Genomic DNA, 21,033 nt, shown 5'->3' with positions numbered 1-21,033 from the left:
GGAACCCCTGCGAGGGTCCCGGACACACTTTCCCCCAACCCATAACAAAATCCAAAACGACCCCAAACAGAAGAAAAACCGTGGATTCTTGTCCTAAGCTAAGAATAAATATGCATAGCTTGGACATCTACTGAAGATTTAAAGAAGTTTATTAGAAAGATAGAAATACAGAAAATAGAAATACAGCCCCATGCCAAAATGGCACGGGGGGGGGGGGGGGTTACTCGAAATGAATACACCAAAGGGCTTACACGTGGACTTGGCCTTTTTATACCCATGACCTCCATCTTGTTTGCATAACTCTGACTTTCTGACTTAGTGAACGTCCCTGTAAGGTACCTCCCCTAGCAAGGTGTGGTGAGGTGTCTCCTTTCATGAAGGGCAAGGTCAAACCCTGCCCCATCCTCCCTAGATCATCCAGTAGATCTGTCCACAGAAAGAGGAAGCCCAGCTCTCCTCTATTGACTTGTTAATTACTTTGAGCTAGGCTAATTTACATTGGAATAGCTGCCTGTTTTAGGCAGAAATCAAGTCCTTTCTTTATCCATGTCTGCCAACATTTTGACACAACTATTTTGAAATATACCAATTATTTTCTTTTGAAATATATTAATAATCAGAGCTTTCCCAAATCTTCCTAGGCCATTCCAATACTGGTACAACTGTGCCCTGAGAAATGACAGCTCATGGGAGCTATCTACATCTACAGAGGATATGGAACAATCACACCCTGTACACAAACTTCCTGTGGACTTCAGGAACAATAAACCCACCCACTCCCAACTGTGAGTGAAGACACGTGGGAGGGAGCCTGACAGCAGCCGCAGCCCTCTACCTAACCAGGCTCTAAAAGTCAAGGGGATAGTCTAGGAAACAGTGTCAACCAGGGAGAGGAGTGTTCGAAGGAAGAACCACCAAATAGTTGAGAAGTTTTTAACATCATAACAAAGACAGAGCTGGGCGTGGTGGTACATGCTTGTAATGCCAGTACTTGGGAGGCTGAGACAGGAGGATTGCAGGTTTGCTGCGGCCGCCGGAGGCCTCAGATACTTAGTGAGGCCTGCTGCAACTTAGGGACACCATGATTCAAAATAAAAAATAAAAATAATAAGGGTGAGCTGGGCATGGTGGCGCATGCTTGTAATCCCAGCATTTGGGAGGCTGAGACTGGAGGATCGCAGACAGCCTCAGCTACCTAGTGAGGCCTTCTGCAACTCAGTGAGACCCATTTTAAAAATAAAGAATAAAAAAAGCCGGGCGTGGTGGCGCACACTTGTAATCCCCCGCTCTTGGGAGGCTGTGACAGGAGGATCGCACGGGTTTGAAGCCAGCCTCAGCTACTTAGTGAGGCTTTCAGCAACTTAGTGAGACCCTGTTTCCAGATAAAATATAAAAAAGGTCTGGGAGTATAGCCTGAAAGTAGAAAGCCTCTGGGTTCCACCCCCAGTACCACCAAATAAATGAAGAAAGAAAAGAAAGAAAGAAAGGGAGAAAGGAAGGAAGGAAGAAAGAAAGAAAAATAAAAAATAGGGCAGGAGGTGTAGCTCGGAGGTCGAATGCCCCTGGGTTCCAACCCCAGACCCGCAAAAAAAAAAAAAACCATAAGGTATAGCTTGGAGTGTAGAATGCCCCTGGGTTCAGTCCCAAGTACTGCAAAAACTTGGTAAATAAATAAATAAATAAATAAGAGACACAAACTCAACAAAATTAGAGAAATGTACACCCAGTGAAATAGAACTTCAAAAGTATCAGAATAGGACTTTAATATGTTCAAAAGGATAAGGGTGAGTAGTATAAACCTGAAACAGGAACTGGAAGTTACTAAACGAGGCAGCTGGAGAATGTGGACATAAACAATAACTACTGTTGAAATTAAAACCCAGTGGCAGGGTGGATGGAGGTGAAGAGCCAACTTGTGAGCTGGAAGTCTGGACTGAGAATTCCCTGAAAACGCCACACCCAGAAAGAAAGCTCCATAAAGCGGGTAAGAACACACTGAGGAATGTGGAGAGAAGACTCAAAAGTTCCAGCATCCTCTTAAAAGTCCAAAAAGAAGAAACTAGAAAAAATGGAGGACAGGGGCTATGATGAAATAATGTCCTTGTGGTTAATCATGAAGACTTGAACCTCTGCTCCTTTTTTCTCTCCTTCCCCAACTAAAATTCTCTTCTTCTTCCCCAACTAATTGATAGCTTAAAAAAAAATAATGCAGAAATTCTAGTATGAAAATGAATGGAAATGACACAAGAGTCAATAAGAAACATCTGCATTTGGGATGTTGAAAGCAGATGGACAATTGGTCATTGATTTAGCAGAGAATGTTCAGTCCAAGCTTGCAGTGTGTGGATAGGCCAATAATCACAGATACTCAGAATGATTCAGAAACCAGAGTGCTAATAACCTCCAAAGGAGGCAGTACAAATGAGGCTGGACACAGTACACGTGACTGAAAATCAGTTACAGGCAGGTACCACCATGCCTGGCCAAAAACATTTTAAAAAAGAAGGCTGAAGCTAGGCATGAAATGAACACCTGTAATCCTAGTACTTAGGAGGCTGAGAGAGGAGACTGCAGATCTGAGGCCAGCCTCAGCAGCTTAGAAAGATTCTCATTCCAAATAAATAGTAAAAGGGCTACGGGCATAGACTAGAGATAGAAAAACCTCTGGATTCAATTCCAAGAACAAAAAGAGAGAAGAGGAAGAAGAGGAGCAGGAGGAAGAGAAGGAGCAGGAGGAAGAGGATGGAGAAGAAGGCCAACTTTCCTCAATTATGGCATTGCTAGGGAGAGGACTTGGAAATAGATAAGCTCGAATTTTTTTTTTTTTTTTCAGAACTGGGGATTGAACCCAAGGGCATTCTACCACTGAGCTACACCCCCAGCCCTATTTTTTTATTCTTCATTTTGAAACAGGGTCTCACTAAGTTGCAGAGGGCCTAAGTAACTGAGGCTGGCTGTGAACTTTCAATCCTCCTGTCTCAGCCTCCCAAGTACTGGGATTACAAGCGTGCACCACCATGCCCGGCTTAAACTATTTCTACAGGCCACCTGTGGGTTTGCTATGGGGCTGCTGTGGGTCCAGTTAGCCAGAGGGAAATTTCTGCTGGCAGAAATGATTACAACATAAGTTAAGAATACAGAGAGTGGAGCGGCCTGCCGCGTCGCGGAACCGCCAGAGCGGCCGGAGTGGCCAGACCCGCGGTGCAGAGCAGCCGAAGCCGCGGTTCAGAGCAGCCGAGTAGAGCGGCCAGAACAGCCAAGCGGAGTGGCCAGAACAGCCGGAGCAGCCAGAGCCGCAGCGCGGATTGCCTGGAGCGGCCGCGCGGAGTGGCCAGAGCCGCGGAGTGGAGCGGCTGGAGCAGCCGGAGCGGAGCGGCCAGAACAGCTGAGCGGAGCGGCCAGAGCAGCCGAGCAGAGCGGCCAGAACAGCCGGAGCGGAGCGGCCAGAACAGTCGGAGCAGCCAGAGCCGCGTTGCGGAACGGCCGGAGCGGCCGGAGTGGCCAGACCCGCGGTGCAGAGCAGCCAGAGCCGGGCGCAGAGCGGCCGGAGCGGAGCGGCCTACATCTCCCCTAGCAGCACCAGGCTCCAGAGAGGAGGGAGACTCAAAACAGAGCTCAAATCCAGAGAGGAGGTACTTTGGCCTCGCGGCCTAGGACGCAGAAGCAGCGTCTTACTGCTGGCGGCAGTGGTGAGTTCACCGGACGGCCCTAGACCAATCCATTCAACCAGCCACCAGGAGCCTGAGAGGAGCGGTTGACAGCGAGCTGAGGTGAGCAGGTGCTGAACAGCCGGGCGGCAGTCAGCAGTTTTGTTGGTGCAGGGAACATCTAAAGCTCCCAAGGGCCGAGCACAGCACAACTGGCAGGGACTCAGAGCGGAGTTCAAAACCAGAGAAGAAATACGCCGCATCACGGCCAAGGGCGTGGCAGTGGTGCCATATTGCCAGTGGCGGCAGCAGCGAATCCACCAAGTTCACTACAGCTCCATCAGCGCACTCAATAACCGTGAGTCAAATTGTGACCCCTAGGGAAGAAATCCCAGTACTGCGCTCCCAGGGACTTGCGCAGATAGTCTCCCTGGGTCGGAGATTTTAGCAGTGCAGCCCAGGGGGGGAGTGGCAGTGGCAGAGATATCATACCATAGTCACAACTCCCCACTGGAGAACGCCCAACTTGGCACTCCCCACGGTCTAAGCAGCCTTGATTGACTCCCTGGGTCTGAGACTTTGTGATACAAACCAGTTAAGGAGTAGTGGTGACTGAGATACCACAGACACGAGACCCAGAGCATCTTAAGTGAACTCGTAGTGACTCGGGGAAGAACCCAGAGAAGGCACAAACTTCCAAAATCATGGGAAAGAGAAATAACAATGGAGCAGTGAATGCCAACAACCCCACAACATCAGAATCTGATAACACAGAAATCCAAAGATCTCTAGAAGATCAAATTAGGAAAATAACTTTAGAAATAATAGAGGACTTTCGAAAAGAATTTAGAGAGAGTCAAAAAGAGATAAAGGATGCAATTAATGAAGTAAAGGCCTCAATCCAAAGTATAAACAACAGATTAGACCACATGGAGAATAGAATCTCGCTCCTTGAAGATGATCATTCTAAAAATGAACGCATAGTTTCTAATTTAGAAAAAAAAACCCGACAGCAGGAATCTGACATTGAAGAAATATGGGCCCATTTCAAGAGAGCTAACCTAAGAATAATTGGAATAGAGGAGGGAAAAGAAGGTGAAACCAAAGGGATCAACAATCTCTTCAAGGAAGTAATAGCAGAAAATTTTCCAAACATAGAGCAAGAGGTCGATACACAGATCCAGGAAACTTATAGAACTCCCTTTAGACAGGATCAGAGAAGAGGATCCCCACGCCACATAATTGTCAAAATGACTAATGTGGAAGCCAAGGAGAGAATCTTAAAGGCAACAAAAACAAAAGGCCACGTGACATACAGAGGCAAACCAATTAGAATCACTCCAGACTTCCCAAACCAAGTTATGAAAGCCAGAAGGGCTTGGAGTAACATATTCCAAACTCTGAAAGAAAACAACTTCCAGCCAAAAATTTCCTACCCAGCAAAACTATCCATCAAATTAGATGGGGAAATAAGAAGCTTCCATGACAAACAGCAACTGAAGGAATTTATGTCTTCAAAACCAGCGCTAGAGAAAATACTCAAGGAGATTAACTGCAAAGAGGAAATGGGTAATACACGCCAGAACCAAAGAAACAAGAATTCCCATCCAGCAGACAACTAAGCAAAGAAGAATAAACAGTATCTTAAACAGAAATAAGATCTTAACATGTTGGGAATTAAAAATTATCTCTCTATAATCACACTTAATGTAAACGGCCTCAACTCCCCAATAAAAAGACATAAAGTGGCAAAATGGATTAAAAGCCAGAATCCATCCATCTGCTGCTTACAAGAAACACACCTTACAAGTAAAGATAGGAACAAACTCAAGGTAAAGGGCTGGAGCAAGGTAATCCATGCTAATGGTACTCGAAGACAAGCAGGAGTAGCAACTATGATATCAGACAAGTTAGACTTCAAACCCAAACTTATTAGAAGAGACAAAGAAGGTCACATCTTACTGGTAAAAGGAATAGTCCAGCAAGAGGAAATAACAATAATCAACATCTATGCCCCAAACATAGGGGCAGCTACTTTCATAAATCAAACTCTTTGTGATATGAAGTCACACATAAATCCCAACACAATAATACTGGGAGACTTCAACACACCTCTCACAATACTAGACCGATCTTCCAGACAAAGGGTCAGTAAAGATGTCTCAGAACTAAAGAACACCATTAACCAAATGGACCTGTTGGACTCATATAGAATATTTCACCCAACTACAGCAGAGTTTACATTTTTCTCAGCTGCTCATGGAACCTTCTCCAAAATAGATCACATCCTGGGACACAAAACGAGCACTAGCAAATTTAAAAAATGTTACATACTTCCCTGTGTCATTTCAGACCATAATGGAATGAAACTAGAAATCAACTATAAGAAGACTCAGAGAAACAACATAAACATGTGGAGACTGAACACCACACTTCTGAATGAAGAATGGGTCATAGAAGATGTAAGAGGTGAAATCAAGAAATTTCTAGAAACAAATGAAAATAAAGAAACAACATATCAAAACCTCTGGGACACTTTGAAGGCAGTATTAAGAGGAAAATTTATAGCACTGAGTGCTCACATAAGAAAAACAGAAAATCTTCAAATAAATAGCCTTATGACACACCTCAAAGCCCTTGAAAAGCAGGAACAATTGAACCCCAAAGCCAGCAGAAGACGGGAAATTATTAAAATTAGAGCAGAAATTAACGAAATAGAGAATAAAAAAACAATACAGAAAATCAACAAAACTAAAAGCTGGTTTCTTGAAAAAATTAACAAGATTGATAAACCATTAGCCAACCTAACTAAAAAAAAGAGAGAATCAACCCAAATTATGAAGGGATGAAAAAGGAGACATTACTACTGACAGCGTAGAAATCCAGAGGATTATCAGAAACTACTTTGAAAAACTATACTCCAACAAAATGGAAAACCTGGAGGAAATCGACAACTTCCTAGATAAATACAACCTTCCTAAACTGAGTCAAGAAGATATAGAACACTTAAACCAACCAATAACAATTAAAGAGATTGAAACAGCAATAAAGAGCTTACCATCAAAGAAAAGCCCAGGACCAGATGGTTTCCCAAGTGAATTCTATAAAACCTTTATAGGAGAACTAATCCCAATACTACTCAAACTATTTCGGGAAATAGAAAAAACCGGGACTCTCCCAAATACATTCTATGAAGCCAACATCACACTAATACCCAAACCGAATAAAGACAGTTCAAGGAAGGAAAACTACAGGCCTATATCTCTGATGAACTTGGATGCAAAACTATTAAACAAAATACTAGCAACACGCATTCAAAACCACATCAAGAAAATCATTCACCATGACCAGGTAGGGTTCATCCCAGGGATGCAAGGCTGGTTCAATATACGAAAATCAATCCATGTAATTCATCATATAAACAGAATCAAAGACAAAAACCACATGATCATCTCAATAGATGCTGAAAAAGCATTTGATAAAATTCAACATCCATTTATGATAAAAACACTGCAGAGAATTGGAATAGAAGGAACATATCTCAACATTATTAAGGCAATCTACAATAAGCCCACTGCCAACATCATATTAAATGGGGAAAAACTTCAAGAATTTCCCCTAAAAACTGGAACGAGACAAGGATGTCCACTATCACCACTTCTCTTCAATATAGTACTAGAGACTCTAGCCAGAGCAATAAGGCAAGAAAAGGAAATCAAAGGAGTACAAATAGGAAAAGAAGAACTCAAGCTTTCACTATTTGCAGATGACATGATACTATACTTAGAAAACCCAACAAACTCAACCAAAAGGCTTATAGAACTGATCAACAAATTCAGCAAGGTATCTGGATACAAAATCAATCTTAAAAAATCAGAAGCTTTCCTGTACACCAACCATAAATCCACTGAAAAAGAAATTCAGAAAACACTTCCACTCAGGATCTCCCACAAAATAATAAAATACCTAGGAATAAACTTGACCAAGGAGGTAAAAGATCTCTACAAAGAAAATTATAAAACACTGAAAAAAGAAATCGAAGAAGATCTTAGAAGATGGAAAGACCTTCCATGTTCATGGATTGGCAGAATAAATATTATTAAAATGGCCATACTCCCAAAACTGATCTACAGATTTAATGCAATGCCCATTAAACTACCAAGATCATTCCTCACAGACATAGAAAAATCAGTCCTTAAATTTATCTGGAATAACAAAAAGCCCAGAATAGCCAAGGTAGTTCTCAGCAACAAAAACCACGCAGGAGGAATCACAATACCTGACTTTAAACTATACTACAAAGCCATTGTAATAAAAACAGCATGGTACTGGCAAAAGAACAGATATATAGACCAATGGAGCAGAATAGAAGACCCAGAAACAAGTCCACACACTTTCAGCCAATTGATTTTTGACAAAGGGGCCAAAAACATACACTGGAAAAAAGATAGCCTCTTTAACAAATGGTGTTGGCAAAACTGGTTAACCATATGCAGAAAATTGGATGTTAATCCCACTTTTTCACCCTGTACAAAAGTCAACTCACGATGGATCAAAGACTTGGAAATTAAACCAGAGACTTTGAAGCTCCTTGAAGAGGGCATAGGTCCAACACTACAACACATAGGCACAGACAAACATTTCCTCAACAAGACCCCAAAAGCGCAACAAATTAAAAGGAGAATCAATACATGGGATTGCATGAAACTGAAGAGCTTCTGTTCAGCAAAGGAAACTATCAAGAATCTCAATCGAGAGCCAACAGAATGGGAGAAGATTTTTGCCACCTACACCACTGATAGAGGACTAATATCTAGAATATACAGAGAACTCAAGAAACTCAACACTAAGAAAACAAAACATCCAATAACAAAATGGGCAAATGAACTAAATAGACACTTCACAAAAGAAGAAATTCAAATGGCCAATAAATGCATGAAAAAATGCTCAACATCACTGGCAATCAGAGAGATGCAAATCAAAACTACCCTGAGATTTCACCTAACTCCAACTAGAATGGCCATCATTCAAAACACAAACAACAACAGATGCTGGCGAGGATGTGGAGAAGTGGGAACTCTAAGACATTGTTGGTGGGATTGCAAATTAGTGCAACCACTTTGGAAAACAGTATGGAGAATCCTCAGAAGAATGGGAACAAATCTACCATTTGATCCAGCAATACCACTGTTGGGTATCTACCCAAAAGAAAAGAAACCAAACTATCAAACTAATGCATGTGTATCTATGTTCATAGCTGCACAATTCACCATAGCCAAACTATGGAACCAGCCAAGATGTCCATCAACAGATGAATGGATTACAAAACTGTGGGATATGTACACAATGGAATTTTACTCAGCCATCAAAAAAAACTCAATTACATCATTTTCAGGGAAATGGATGGAGCTGGAGGACATTATGCTAAGTGAGATTAGTCAGGCACAAAAAATAAGAAATCAGATGCTTTCCCTAATATGTGAGAGTTAGGGAGAAATGGGTCATAGGAGGAACTCTTGGAAGAGCATCAGTAACTTTTAACTCTGTTTACATTGTCTTTGGATATACAATATTTTTTTATTTTTTAAGGGAGTTTATTTACCCTTTTGTTGCCTGTGCCATTGAAATCATATCCAAGAAATCACTTCCAATTTCAATGTTGTGAGGTTTTATGACCCAGATTTTCTTCTAAAAGCTGATAGTATTAAGATTTATATTTAGGTCCTTTATCTATTTTGAGTTAATATTTGTATATGTGTTAGGTAAGGGTCCAATTTTATTATTTTTCATTTATTATTATTTTTCAACAATATTTAGTTAAAAGACTAGTGTTTCCTCCACCAAAAGTTCATGGAAACCTTGTCAAAAATAACTTGACAATGTATGGAAGAATTTATCTCTAGGCTTTTATTTAGCTCCAATGGTTTATATTTCTGCCTTTAGAACAGTACTACACTGTTTCAATTATTGTAGCTTTATATGGTTTGAAATCAGAAAATATACATCTTCTAGCTTTGTTCTTCTTTGAGACTGTTTTGGGTATCTAGAGCCCATATTCCATATCAGGATAGATTTTTTTTCTGAAAAATAAATAAATAAATGTATGATAGTTTCACCTAAAAAAAAAAAAAGAAAAAAAAATATTCTCTGGTAAGAAAGAAAGCAAAAAGAAATATTGAAATGTTATCTTTAAGTCATCAAAAGTTTGGTACCAGACAAATGAAACTGTTATGTGAGATTATCAAGGTTAATATTGTATAAATTGCTATAATACTAGATGTCAACCACTAAGCCAAGCGTGGGAAGGAGGGATGGGGAGGGAATGGGGTGGGGATCGGGTAGGGGCTAACTGGGCGATGTGTGCATGTATGTCTACAAAAGTATCTTATTTATACCACTATGATGTATGAATACATTGCACCAATAAAAAATAAATTAAAAAAAAAAAAAGAAAGAGAAAAAAAAAATAAAAGATTAAAAAAAAAAAAAAAGAATACAAATAGATCATATCAAATCTTATAATGAATCCTTTGTTCTAAAATTGATAGTTTGGCCGGGCGTGGTGGCGCACGCTTGTAATCCCCACGCTTGGGAGGCGGAGACAGGAGGATCGCGCAGGTTCGAGGCCAGCCGCGCTGGCGTAAGAGACCCTGTTTCAAAAATATAAAATAGGTCTGGGAGCGTAGCCCGGAGGTAGAAGGGCTTCCAGGAACCCCAGTACCACCAAAAAAAAATAAAAAATAAAAAATAAATAAAATAAAATTGATAGTTTGTTCATTGTGGATACTTTGCATTAATTTTGACTTTTAAAATATTCCATTGAAATATTACCTATCTTAGCCGGGCGTGGTGGTGCACGCTTGCAATCCCCGTGCTTGGGAGGTGGAGACAGGAGGATCGCGCAGGTTCGAAGCCAGCCTCAGCTGGGTTAAGAGACCCTGTTTCCAAATAAAAAAAATATAAAAAATAGGTCTGGAAGTGTAGCCTGGAGGTAGAGGGCCCCTGGGTTCCATCCCCAGTACCACACACACAAAAAGAAATATTACCTATCTTGAATCCTGAGGGGTTTTTTACGGTGAGCCTTAAATGCTGCACTCAAAGCTGGTGCCTCTTTTACCCCATCCCAGTGCCCAGCCGAGCAGACCTTCAGTAAAATTCGGCCACAGATGCAGTCTAGGGTGAATGACAGCTGTCAAATACGGCTCAGCCTGGCGTTGGAACAAACCAATCAGCAGCAATGGGCAAGATGTAAAGATGCTCTAGAAACCAGCGTGGACAACAAGGCAAACACAGGCACCTAGAGATGACAGAGGGAGAGGTGCTATAGGACGCAGCCTTTGCTCCCTGAGCCCCTGCTGGACCCCAGAGCTCACCTGTCCTTTCACTGAGGTGTCTCTAGGACAACAGCAGAGCTGGATGTGGTGGCGCACGCTTGTAATCCCAGCATTCAGGAGGCTGAGACCAGAGGATCACGGTTCGCGGACAGCCTCAGCTACTTAGTGAGGCCCTCTGCAACTCAAAAAAAAAAAAAAAACAGAAGAAGCCAGGTCCTGAGCAAGAGAAACCCGACTGAGAGCATGGTGATGTATGCATGCCTGTAATTCCAGTGCTTGGGAGGCTGAGAAGGAGAATCAGAGGTTTGAGGACAGCCGTATCAACTTAGCAAGACCCTAAGCAACTTAGTGAGACCCTGTTCCAAAAACAAAATAGGGCTGCGGTGCAGCTTGGAGGTAGAATGTCTCTGGATTCAATCTCCAGCGTGCGCGCGCGCGCACGCACGCACGCGCGCACACACACACACACACCCTGAGGAATGGCTGCTGGGTCCTGAGGAGCAAAGATTAGCAGTGGGGGCTGGAGGAAGGGACCAGGTTGAACCTCGAATCTCCTTATAGAGAAGTAGAGTACAGGCAGCTCCTGAACAAGGAAGCAAAGAGGCTTAGAGGAAACATGAGTGGGAACTGGGCCTGGGAGTCTGTCTCTTATTTCTTTGTTCCCCCTCCTCCCTCCCACTACTTTCAAGATGGAGTCTTGCTAGGGTTCCCAGGTTGGCCCAGAATTCTTAGCCTCAAGAGCTTATCCCACCTCAGCCTTCCAAGTCGCTGGGACTCCCGGGATGCACCACCACCCCCAGATTCGTATTTCTCTCAGTCTACTGAAACTCTCTCCACTCTCCTTATATTTCAGAAATGGCCCTCGAGCTCCTTGGGAAAACAGCCCTTGCCAACAACCTTGCAGAGAAAATATAAATCTTTAGATAGGGTATCTCTCCACACCTAATTTTTTTTTCCTTTTCCTTTTTTTTTTTTCTTTTGTTTGTGGCATGTGCGCGATACAGACAGACAGACACACACACACAGAGGCAGACAGACACATATATGCTGGTATTGGGCCTTGGATGCTCTATCTCTGAGCCACATCCTCAGATCCTCCACATTTTTTTTTTTTTTTGGTACTATGGATTGAACCCAGGGGCCTTCTACCTCTGAGTTACACCCCAGCCCGGTTTTATCTCTTATTCTTATTCAGAAATAGGGTCTCATTAGGTTAGTGATTAGTGAGAGCTTTGCTAAGTTTCCAGGGCTGGCTTTGAACCTGTGACCCTCCCATCTCAGCCTCCCAAGTACTGGGATTACAGGTATGTGCCACCATGCCCAGCTGAGAGGCTTTGTTCTTAAATATATTCTCCCTGAAGTGTGTGTGTGAGGTAGCTAATAGTAAAGAGCTTCCATGGCAAGTGTGCGGCCCCAGGTTTGATCCCCAGTACAATAAAAAATATTTTAAATATATCCTCTCAACATGATACATGTGCTTAAAAAGGGAAAAGAAAGCCAGGCATGGTGGTACAAAGCCTGTAATCCCAGTACTGGGAGGCTGAAACAGAGTCTCACAAGTTGGAAGCCAGCCTCAGCAATTTAGAAGGCCCTCAGCAACTTAATGAGACCCTTTTTCAAAATAAAAATAAAATAAAATAGGGCTTGGGGTATAACTCAAAGGTAGAACGTTCCTGGGTTCAATCTCCAGTACCACAGAAAGTAAGAAAGTAAGTAAGTAAGTAAGTAAGAAAGAAAGAAAGAAAGAGAAAGAAAGAAAGAAAGAAAGAAGAGGAAAGGAAAAGACAGGGGTGGGCGGTACCACCCCCAGGGAGAGGGAGGATGTGTGGAGACACAGGGAAGCGGGATGTGGTAGGAATGGCAGTGGAATTTTTAGGACAAATGATGCCGACATTCATTTGTAAATAATAAAATAATATCAGCTAATACCTAGAGGGTTGTGTGCCAGGCATTGTTCTAGTGTTTATATATTAGCTCATGAAAGACCAGAAGAGGGCTTGGGAATAAAATCCTAGTTCCTATTAAGGGCCAAGGGGCTGTACTTACCTGGAAAAGACAGAGTTCCTGTGAACTGCCCAAATCTGCAGGGTCCTAAAGTGACTTTACACTGTACCCTGCCATGCAGACTGGCACTCCTGGGTCCTGAACATTTCTGCACCCACTAGCGAGGCTGGGCAATAGGAGAAGCCTGGCCTCAGGCCTCTCTCAAGGTGACTGGCCCGTGGTATTCGGTGTACTTGGGATCCTAATGCCCAGAAGTTTAAGGAGGATGGAGGGAGGCTGGAGGGGGAGGCCTAGGGAGGTGAGTGGGGAGCCAGTCATGAGCTGTTACGCTTCAGGTTCTAGGAGGTCTAGGATAACCCTGGGCATATATGTGTGTGTGTGGGGGGGGGGGTACTGGGGTTCCTGGAAACCCTTCTACCTCTGAGCTACACTCCCAGACCTATTTTTTATATTATTTTTATTTGGAAACAGGGTCTCTTAAGCCAGCACGGCTGACTTCGAACCTGCGTGATCCTCCTGTCTCCACCTCCCAGGCGCGGGGATTACAAGTGTGCACCACCACGCCCGGTTAACCCTGGGCATTTATGGAAGGTCAGGGTTAAGGCAATAGTGACCCAGGGTGGAGGACTTGGGGCAGTGCAGGATCTAGTAGCGGGAATCCCTGGGTGCCCCCACTCAGCCTCCCCAGCGGGGAGACCTGGAGTCCTGCAAAGCGTCCTCATGCTTGATCTCTGGGACCCAGAGGCTCCTGGCTTCGGGCTGTTTGGAGGGCTACAGCCCAGTCCGCACCGTCCTCTGGCCTCTTGCTGCCCAGAGCTCCTCACCCCGCAGCTCGGCTCCTACGTGCGGGCGCGGCCCTTCCCTGCTGCCAGCTCTGCAGCTGGGCGGCTCTGCAGCTTGGCGTGCTCGCAGGTTCGGGCAGGTTCGGGCTAGTCCGGGGCGGGACGTGGGAGTGCCTAGAGGTTGTGAGGGCGGGACCCAGACCCTTCTTTAAAGGCCTGAGGCTGGCCCTGAGGCGCTGGCATCCCTAGGCGGTCTGGGAATCATTTGGGGCTCTCCCCACCGCTGCTGGTGGGGGGGGGGGGTGCCGCCATGGGCCGCTACCACGTCCGCGTGGCCACCGGAGCTACGCTCTTCTCGGGCTCGCACAACCGCTTGCGGCTGCGGCTGGTCGGGGAGCGCGGGGCGGCGGAGCTGGAGCTGCGGCTGCGGCCGGCACGGGGCGAGGTGGGCCCCCGGGGTCGGCCCTGGGTGGAAGGCTCAGCCGGCAGTAGTGGCCCCCAGAGAGCTCTCTACTGCTGGGCCAGGGTCAGGGCCAGGGCCAGGGCCGGGGTGGGGCTGCAACCCTGGTGACCTGTGCCCTCCCCGCCTCCCCCCCAGTCCTGGCCGACGCCCCCTCTGCAAGGGGCCCGGAGCTGCGGGCTGCGCAGCTGGTTGGACGGGAAGCTCTTTTGGGCGCGGGCGGCAGGCTGACGGTGCGCAGAGGACGGTGCGTCCCTGCTCAAGTCAACACACCCGCGCTGTGCACACGTCCTCCAGCTCCAGCCCGCCGCGACCCGGGCGGGGAGGGCGCCGGAGGCTCGAAAGTCGGGTAAACTGAGGCAGGCCCGCAAAAGCACCGCCCGGAGGCCTCTGCGCGCAGCGGCTGAGTGTGTCCATCCGGCCCCGCAGGAGGAGGAGCAGGTGCTGGACGCGCCCGAGGACCTGGGGCCGCTGCGGTTCGTGGAGCTGCGCAAACTGCACTGGCTGCTGGACGACGCGTGGTTCTGCGAGCGCGTGGCGGTACGGGGCCCCAACGGCGCGGAGGCCGCCTTCCCCTGCTACCGCTGGGTGCGGGGCGAGCGGGCGCTGCGCCTGCCCGAGGGCACCGGTGAGTGGAGGGCAGCGCCGGGGGCAGGGCAGTAACAGCTGTGAGTCCCCAGGTTTACCCAGAAAGGATGCTGGAGCGAGGCCCGAAAGGAAGGGAAAGATGTGGGGATCCTCTGCTCCAAGAGGCAAGGGCAGGGAGGGAGATGGCGGCGATGAAGGAAAACAGAAGCAGACTCAGAATAGACCAGGGCAGGGAGAGACGGGCTCAAGGAAAGGAGGCCTGGAGGCAGAAGACAGCGGACAACGAATGATGGAAATGCATGGGTGAAGACTCATCCATAGATAAAGAAGCAAATATTGAAATATTTACTGTGGGAACGGAGAAATGACAGGACACAAACGGGGGTGGTGGTAAGGACCGGCGGGAGTGGAGGGCTGAGGCAGGCAGGACGGGCAGGAAGGGCAGAAGCAAGTCCAGTGGGGTGAGGGAAGGGCGGCCAGCGGCTCCTGGAGGGACCAGGAGCGTGTCAGGCAGGGGGAAAGGCAGAAATACGGCAAATCAATAGGAGGCAGCAGAGAGGCGTGGACCTGTGGTGACTAAGATGTTATTACCTTTTCACCTTAATTAAGGCGACCTTCTTCCCACCTTAGACATGACTGAAACAGGGTCAGGTAGGGGAAGATGAGATAAGGGACAAGAAAAGGTGGGAAACCTCATATTTCTGTCTCCAGGCAAGATGAGATTAGGGCTGAACTGTGAATACAGCTGGGAATGAGAGACTGCCAACCCTGGATAACTTCTCTTAGATGGAGTGTGGCAGAGCCATCAATCAAAGCAACAGAGCAGGGCTGAACACACCACATCTAACTGCAAAAGGGAGCCCAGGCAAGCAAAGGCGCAGGCAGACCGACCCAAGTCCATGGCTAATCTTGCTGTCTCCCCAGCCCGCCTGGCAGGGGACTCCTTGGATGTCTTCCAGCAACACCGCGAGCAGGAGCTGGAGGAGAGGCAGCAGACCTACCGGTGAGCACCCCAGCCTCCGAGCACCCGCCCTCCCTGACCCGTTCAGGTCCTCACCCACCTCAGAGCCAGCCTGAAGCTTGCTCCCCACTTCCAGATGGGCCACCTGGAAAGAAGGGCTGCCCCTAACAATCGCAGCCGACCGCAAGGAGAACCTGCCTCCAAATATGAGGTTCCACGAGGAGAAGAGGCTGGACTTTGAGTGGTCACTGAAGGCAGGGTAAGAAAAGGCCAGAGCTCAGTGTCACGGGGCGGGAGAGCCACAGCCAGTGGGGTGTGGTGAAGGCCTGAGGGGTCACCAGGGGCTCAGGCCTCAATCCCTGTCCTAGGGCTCTGGAGATGGTCCTCAAACGTGTTTACACCCTCCTGGGCTCCTGGAACCGCCTAGAAGACTATGATCAGATCTTCTGGGGCCAGAAGAGCGCCCTCACTGGTCAGTGACCCCCAGGTCTCCATAACCCCTGGCTGCCTCTCGGTGACCCACCACCACGTCAGGATCCCCACAACTTCGTGGTGATTGCACCCAGGCCTCCGCAGTGACTAGAAGGGGCTGCAGGAGGGAGTCTGTGTCCCTGGGTGGCCCAGAGGGGAGGGACAGCAGCTAACTCCTCCCTCCTTGTCCCACCTCCCACCTGCAGAGAGGGTTCACCGTTGCTGGAAGGATGACGAGCTTTTTGGCTACCAGTTCCTCAATGGCGCCAACCCCATGCTGTTGAGACGCGCCACCTCTCTGCCCCGCAGGCTGGTGCTGCCCGTGGGGATGGAGGAGCTTCAGGCCCAGCTGGAGAAAGAACTCCAGGTACTTCTTCCTACCTGGTAAGGTTCTCTCCTTAGTAGCACAGTGAGAAGAACTGGTGAAGATAAGAAACCAAAGATAAGTCAGAGGGAACAGGGTTGTCCCTTGGTGCAGATTCTTGGGCCAGAAACACCTGGAAATGACAGAGTATATAGGAGGGAAACTCGAAGGAACTCCTAGCATGATCAGGAAAACAGGATGGCTCCCCAGGGCACAGAAGGGGGCCAGAGATGTTAGGAGGATCAAGGACATTCCTGGCTGATATCAGTGCTCCTGGGCAGAGAAAGAAGCAGAGAGTTGCCAACAAGTGGGGAGACTGGGGGAGGAGGTTCTGGGAAGAGCGAGCTGGGCTTGGGACTTATGAAGCGCACATGAGGATGAGCTGTTGCCGGATGTCTGCACACGTGTGGTTGGTAACCAGGGGAAGCTCTGGGGGATACATGGCAGAGGAGTTGTATATGGGGAGTAGAAGAGGGATTGCTGAGCTGATGGGAGCCAGAGTGGAGAGCAGACCTTTACAGATGATAGGGTAAGGGTCTGGCCATTTGGACAGAATCCTAATGCCTAGGATGCAAAATGGATCAAGTGGAATTAGTTCTGAACTCAGATCCTCTAAACAAGACATCTGCCCTAGTCTGTTTCTTCACGTTAAAGTGAGAGGGCAGCCGGGCGTGGTGGCGCACGCTTGTAATCCCAGCATTCGGGAGGCTGAGACCGGAGGATTGTGGTTCGCGGACAGCCTCAGCTACTTAGTGAAGCCCTCTGCAACTCAGTGAGACCCTGTTTCAAAATAAAGAATAAAAAATTGGGCAGGGGGTGTAGCTTGGAGGTCAAATGTCTCTGGGTTCCATCCCCAGACCTACAAAAAAATAAATAAATAAAATAAAATAAAGTGAGAGGGCTAGAGCCAGGCAGGTGGCACACCTGGAATTCCAGGACTTGGGACATTGAGATGGGAGGACCACAGGTTTGAGGCTAGCCTCAGCAACTGAGTGAGACAGTTTCAAAATAAAAAAAATAAAAAAAAAAATAGAGCTGGGGGTGTAGCTTGAAGGTAGAATGCCCCTGGGCATACTACCCAGTACCCTTCTCCCCAGGTGAGAGGATGTGGACCAGACGTTCTCATTTGGCCAGAAAGCCTCTGGGATTGATAATGATGCTAAGACTGCAAATTCTCAAACATCTTGCCCTTTACCCTGGCCCTCTAGAGATAGACTTGGAACTCTAAAAATACTCTCCTTCCTCCAGAACGGGTCTCTGTTTGAAGCTGACTTCATCCTGCTGGATGGAATCCCAGCCAATGTGATCCGAGGAGAGCAGCAGCACCTGGCTGCCCCCCTCGTCCTGCTGAAGATGGAGCCGGGTGGGAAGCTGCTGCCCATGGCCATACAGGTAGGTGCCTGAGCACCTCACTCCCAGCATGCCGTCTGCTCACCCCAGCCTCTGTCCACCGCCCCATCCCTTGGCTCTTGGCCCCTAGAACCTCACCCTCACTGAGGCCTACCTTCACGTGAGGTCTCCCTGACTCACCCAATGGGAGTTCTTGTCCAGGAGTCATGTTGGCCTCTGGTACTCTCCCCTGTGCCCAGCAGTTCTCAATCACCAGGAGTGCGTGTTAGAACACGGTGCTCAGCGCCACCACCAGACTGTTGTGATTTTAGTATGCTGGAGTGGGCCCCCAGAATGACCATTTATTACACATCCCAAGGTAATGTGCTGCTACTATCTCAGGACCACACACTGGGAATCACTGCTTCATCTCAGTGTCCCCTGGTTCCGAGGAGGACATGTCCCCGGAATCCCTCTTCCCTCACTATTCCCACCAGTCAGGTGATGAGTACTGTCAGGAATCACACACACCCACCTCTGCTGCTCGCTCCACGTGAGCTCCGTCCCTCATCACATTTCTCCCAAGCCACTGCTGGGCTCTCTGCCCTGGACTCCCTGCTTCCAGTCTCCTGCATTCAAGCTGACCGTCGCCGCACTAAGGCAAGTGAGAGGAGGAGCGGAAGGCTTCTCAATCCATTAGATTCTAACTCCCTGGAAGGCAACAGTCTCACTTAGTTAACTCTCTTTCCCCAGGAATGCCAGTCTCGTCAGACAGAGAATAAATAAACATTCAATTTCTGTTCCTCCCAGATTCAGCCTCCCAGTCCCAGCTCCCCAACCCCAACACTGTTCCTGCCCTCAGATCCTCCACTGGTGTGGCTCCTGGCCAAGTCCTGGGTCCGAAATTCAGATTTCCAACTGCACCAGCTCCAATACCATTTGCTCAACACTCACTTGGTAGCCGAGGTCATCGCTGTCGCCACCATGAGATGCCTCCCAGGACTGCACCCTATCTTCAAGGTACAGGCCTATCTCCCTCAGTCCCAAATGAGCCTGATCTCTCTGGCTCAAAGGACACTGCAACAGCAAAAAAAAAAAAAGAATCCTGAGGCTTGTAATCGAGTCACTTAATATTTTCTCATTGAGATTCTTTTTGTTTTGTTTTGTTTTTTTGGTTTTTTTTTTTTTTTTTTTGGTGGTACTGGAGTTCCTGGAAGCCCTTCTACCTCCGGGCTACACTCCCAGACCTGTATTTTTTTTATTTGGAAACAGGGTCTCTTAAGCCAGCAAGGCTTGGCTCCAAACCAGCGTGATCCTCCTGTCTCCGCCTCCCAAGCGTGGGGATTACAAGCGTGCGCCACCACGCCCGGCTCTCATTGAAATTCTTAAAGATTATCTGTCAACCTCTGAGCTACACTTAAAGATCTGTCTACTGAGTTACACTCCCAGACCTATTTTATATTTTATTTAGAAACAGGGTCTCACTAAGTTGCTAAGAGCCTTACGAAGTAGATGAGGCTGGCTTCAAACCTGCATGATCCTCCTGTCTCAGCCTCCCAAGTACTGAGATTTTTTTTTTTCCAGTACTGGGGATAGAACCCAGGGGCATTCCACCTCCTAGCTACACTCCCAGCTATTTTTTATTCTTTATTTTTGAAACAGGATCTCACTGAGTTGCAGAGGGCCTCACTAAGTACTGAGGCTGTCCACGAACCGTGATCTTCCGGTCTCAGCCACCCGAATGCTGGGATTATGAGTGTGCGCCACCACGCCTGGCATAAGTACTGGAATTAAAAACATGCGCCACCGCACCTGGCTCCTTTGGTCTTAAGCTGCCTAGCAATGGACTTCCAGTATAGCTGGAATATCGTTATGAAAAGCCTTATTGCTACTTTGGAGTAATATAAAGGCCTTATTCTTACCTTTGGAGTATTTAGCCAGGAAACCCAGTGGTGCTCACAAAAACCAACTAGAGAACAATGTCTGAGACTATTTGAAATCACAAGAGACATGTGAAGTGTATATAGATCTGATGCAGACTGTTCCACCCTGAAGGAGAAGTTGGCTAAATAGAATTAGATACAGAATGCAACACAAGAAGCCCAAAAGGCCGTTTAGACTGCCCGAGAGTGAGGGAGATAAAGATGTACATTACAGCTAAGTGCCAGGGAATCTATCTGCAGTCCTGGTACTTAGGAGGCTGAGGCAGGAGGATTGCAGGTTTGAGGCTAGTCTCAGGAACTTAGCGAGACCCTGTTTCAAACTAAAAAGGGCTGACAGTGTAGCTTGGAGGTAGAATTGCCCTAGTTCAATCTCTAGTAACAAACACACACAGATGCACACAACCACAGTACATGCATTAGTGTGGTGGTAACAGAACGAAAGGAAAAAAGCCAAAGACGAGGTCAAGAAAGTCAGCAGAAGCTGGGCGTGGTGGCGCACGCTTGTAATCCCAGCATTCAGGAGGTGAGACCAGAGGATCACAGTTTGCAGACAGCCTCAGCTACTTAGTGAGGCCCTCCACAACTTAGTGAGACCCTGTTTCAAAATAAAAGAATAAAAAATATAGGGCAGGGGGTATAGCTCGGAGGTCGAATGCCCCTGGGTTCCATCCCTAGACCCGCAAAGGAAGGAAAGAAGGAAGGGAAGAAGGAAGGAAGGAAGGAAAAATAGGGCAGGGGCTGTAGCTCGGAGGTCGAATGCCCCTGGGTTCCATCCCGACACGTGAAAAAAAAAAAGAAGAAGAAGAAAGTCAGCAGAAACTGCAGCACATTTGGGAGCAAGAGAGAAAAGTCAGAAGTCCAAGCTTCTGTGGCATCCAGAAACACACAGGGTGTGTTATACTGATCAAACATGCTATTATTTTATGAAGCCAGGCATGGTGGTGCACACTTGTAATCCCAGTACTTGGGAGGCTGAGACAGGAGGATCACAGGTTTGCCGCCAGCCTTTGCTACTTAGTGATGCCCTCTGCAACTTAGTGAGACCCTCTTTCAAAATAAGGAATAAAAAATAAAGATGGGGATGTAGCTCAGAGGTAGAATGCACCTGCGTTCAATCCCTAGTACTGTAAAAAAAAAAAAAAAAAAAAAA

At 47.1% G+C, this 21,033-nt stretch overlaps 1 protein-coding gene across 3 annotated transcripts in view; it reads left to right on the top strand.

Annotated features, from left to right (window-relative positions):
* Positions 1-21,033, top strand: part of LOC308275080 (polyunsaturated fatty acid lipoxygenase ALOX12-like) — a gene marked incomplete at both ends in the record, with an annotated part of 176,883 nt that overhangs the window by 146,149 nt on the left and 9,701 nt on the right. Inside the window, 8 exons of one of the 3 annotated variants that reach the window (XM_080713098.1) lie at positions 14,078-14,212; positions 14,657-14,855; positions 15,740-15,818; positions 15,913-16,035; positions 16,145-16,248; positions 16,454-16,614; positions 17,860-18,003; positions 18,751-18,960. In XM_080713098.1, coding sequence (XP_080569224.1) covers positions 14,078-14,212; positions 14,657-14,855; positions 15,740-15,818; positions 15,913-16,035; positions 16,145-16,248; positions 16,454-16,614; positions 17,860-18,003; positions 18,751-18,960 — 1,155 coding nt within the window. Of the gene's footprint in view, positions 1-14,077; positions 14,213-14,656; positions 14,856-15,739; positions 15,819-15,912; positions 16,036-16,144; positions 16,249-16,453; positions 16,615-17,859; positions 18,004-18,750; positions 18,961-21,033 lie in introns of those variants that run through there. The other 2 variants (XM_080713099.1, XM_080713100.1) reach the window with 2 other exon arrangements.

The sequence above is a fragment of the Muscardinus avellanarius genome (assembly GCF_963383645.1).
Source record: "Muscardinus avellanarius genome assembly, chromosome: 16".
Taxonomy (NCBI): domain Eukaryota; kingdom Metazoa; phylum Chordata; class Mammalia; order Rodentia; family Gliridae; genus Muscardinus; species Muscardinus avellanarius.
The sequence above is the reverse complement of the archived record's forward strand: the minus strand, read 5'-3'. Positions and strand labels throughout refer to the sequence as shown.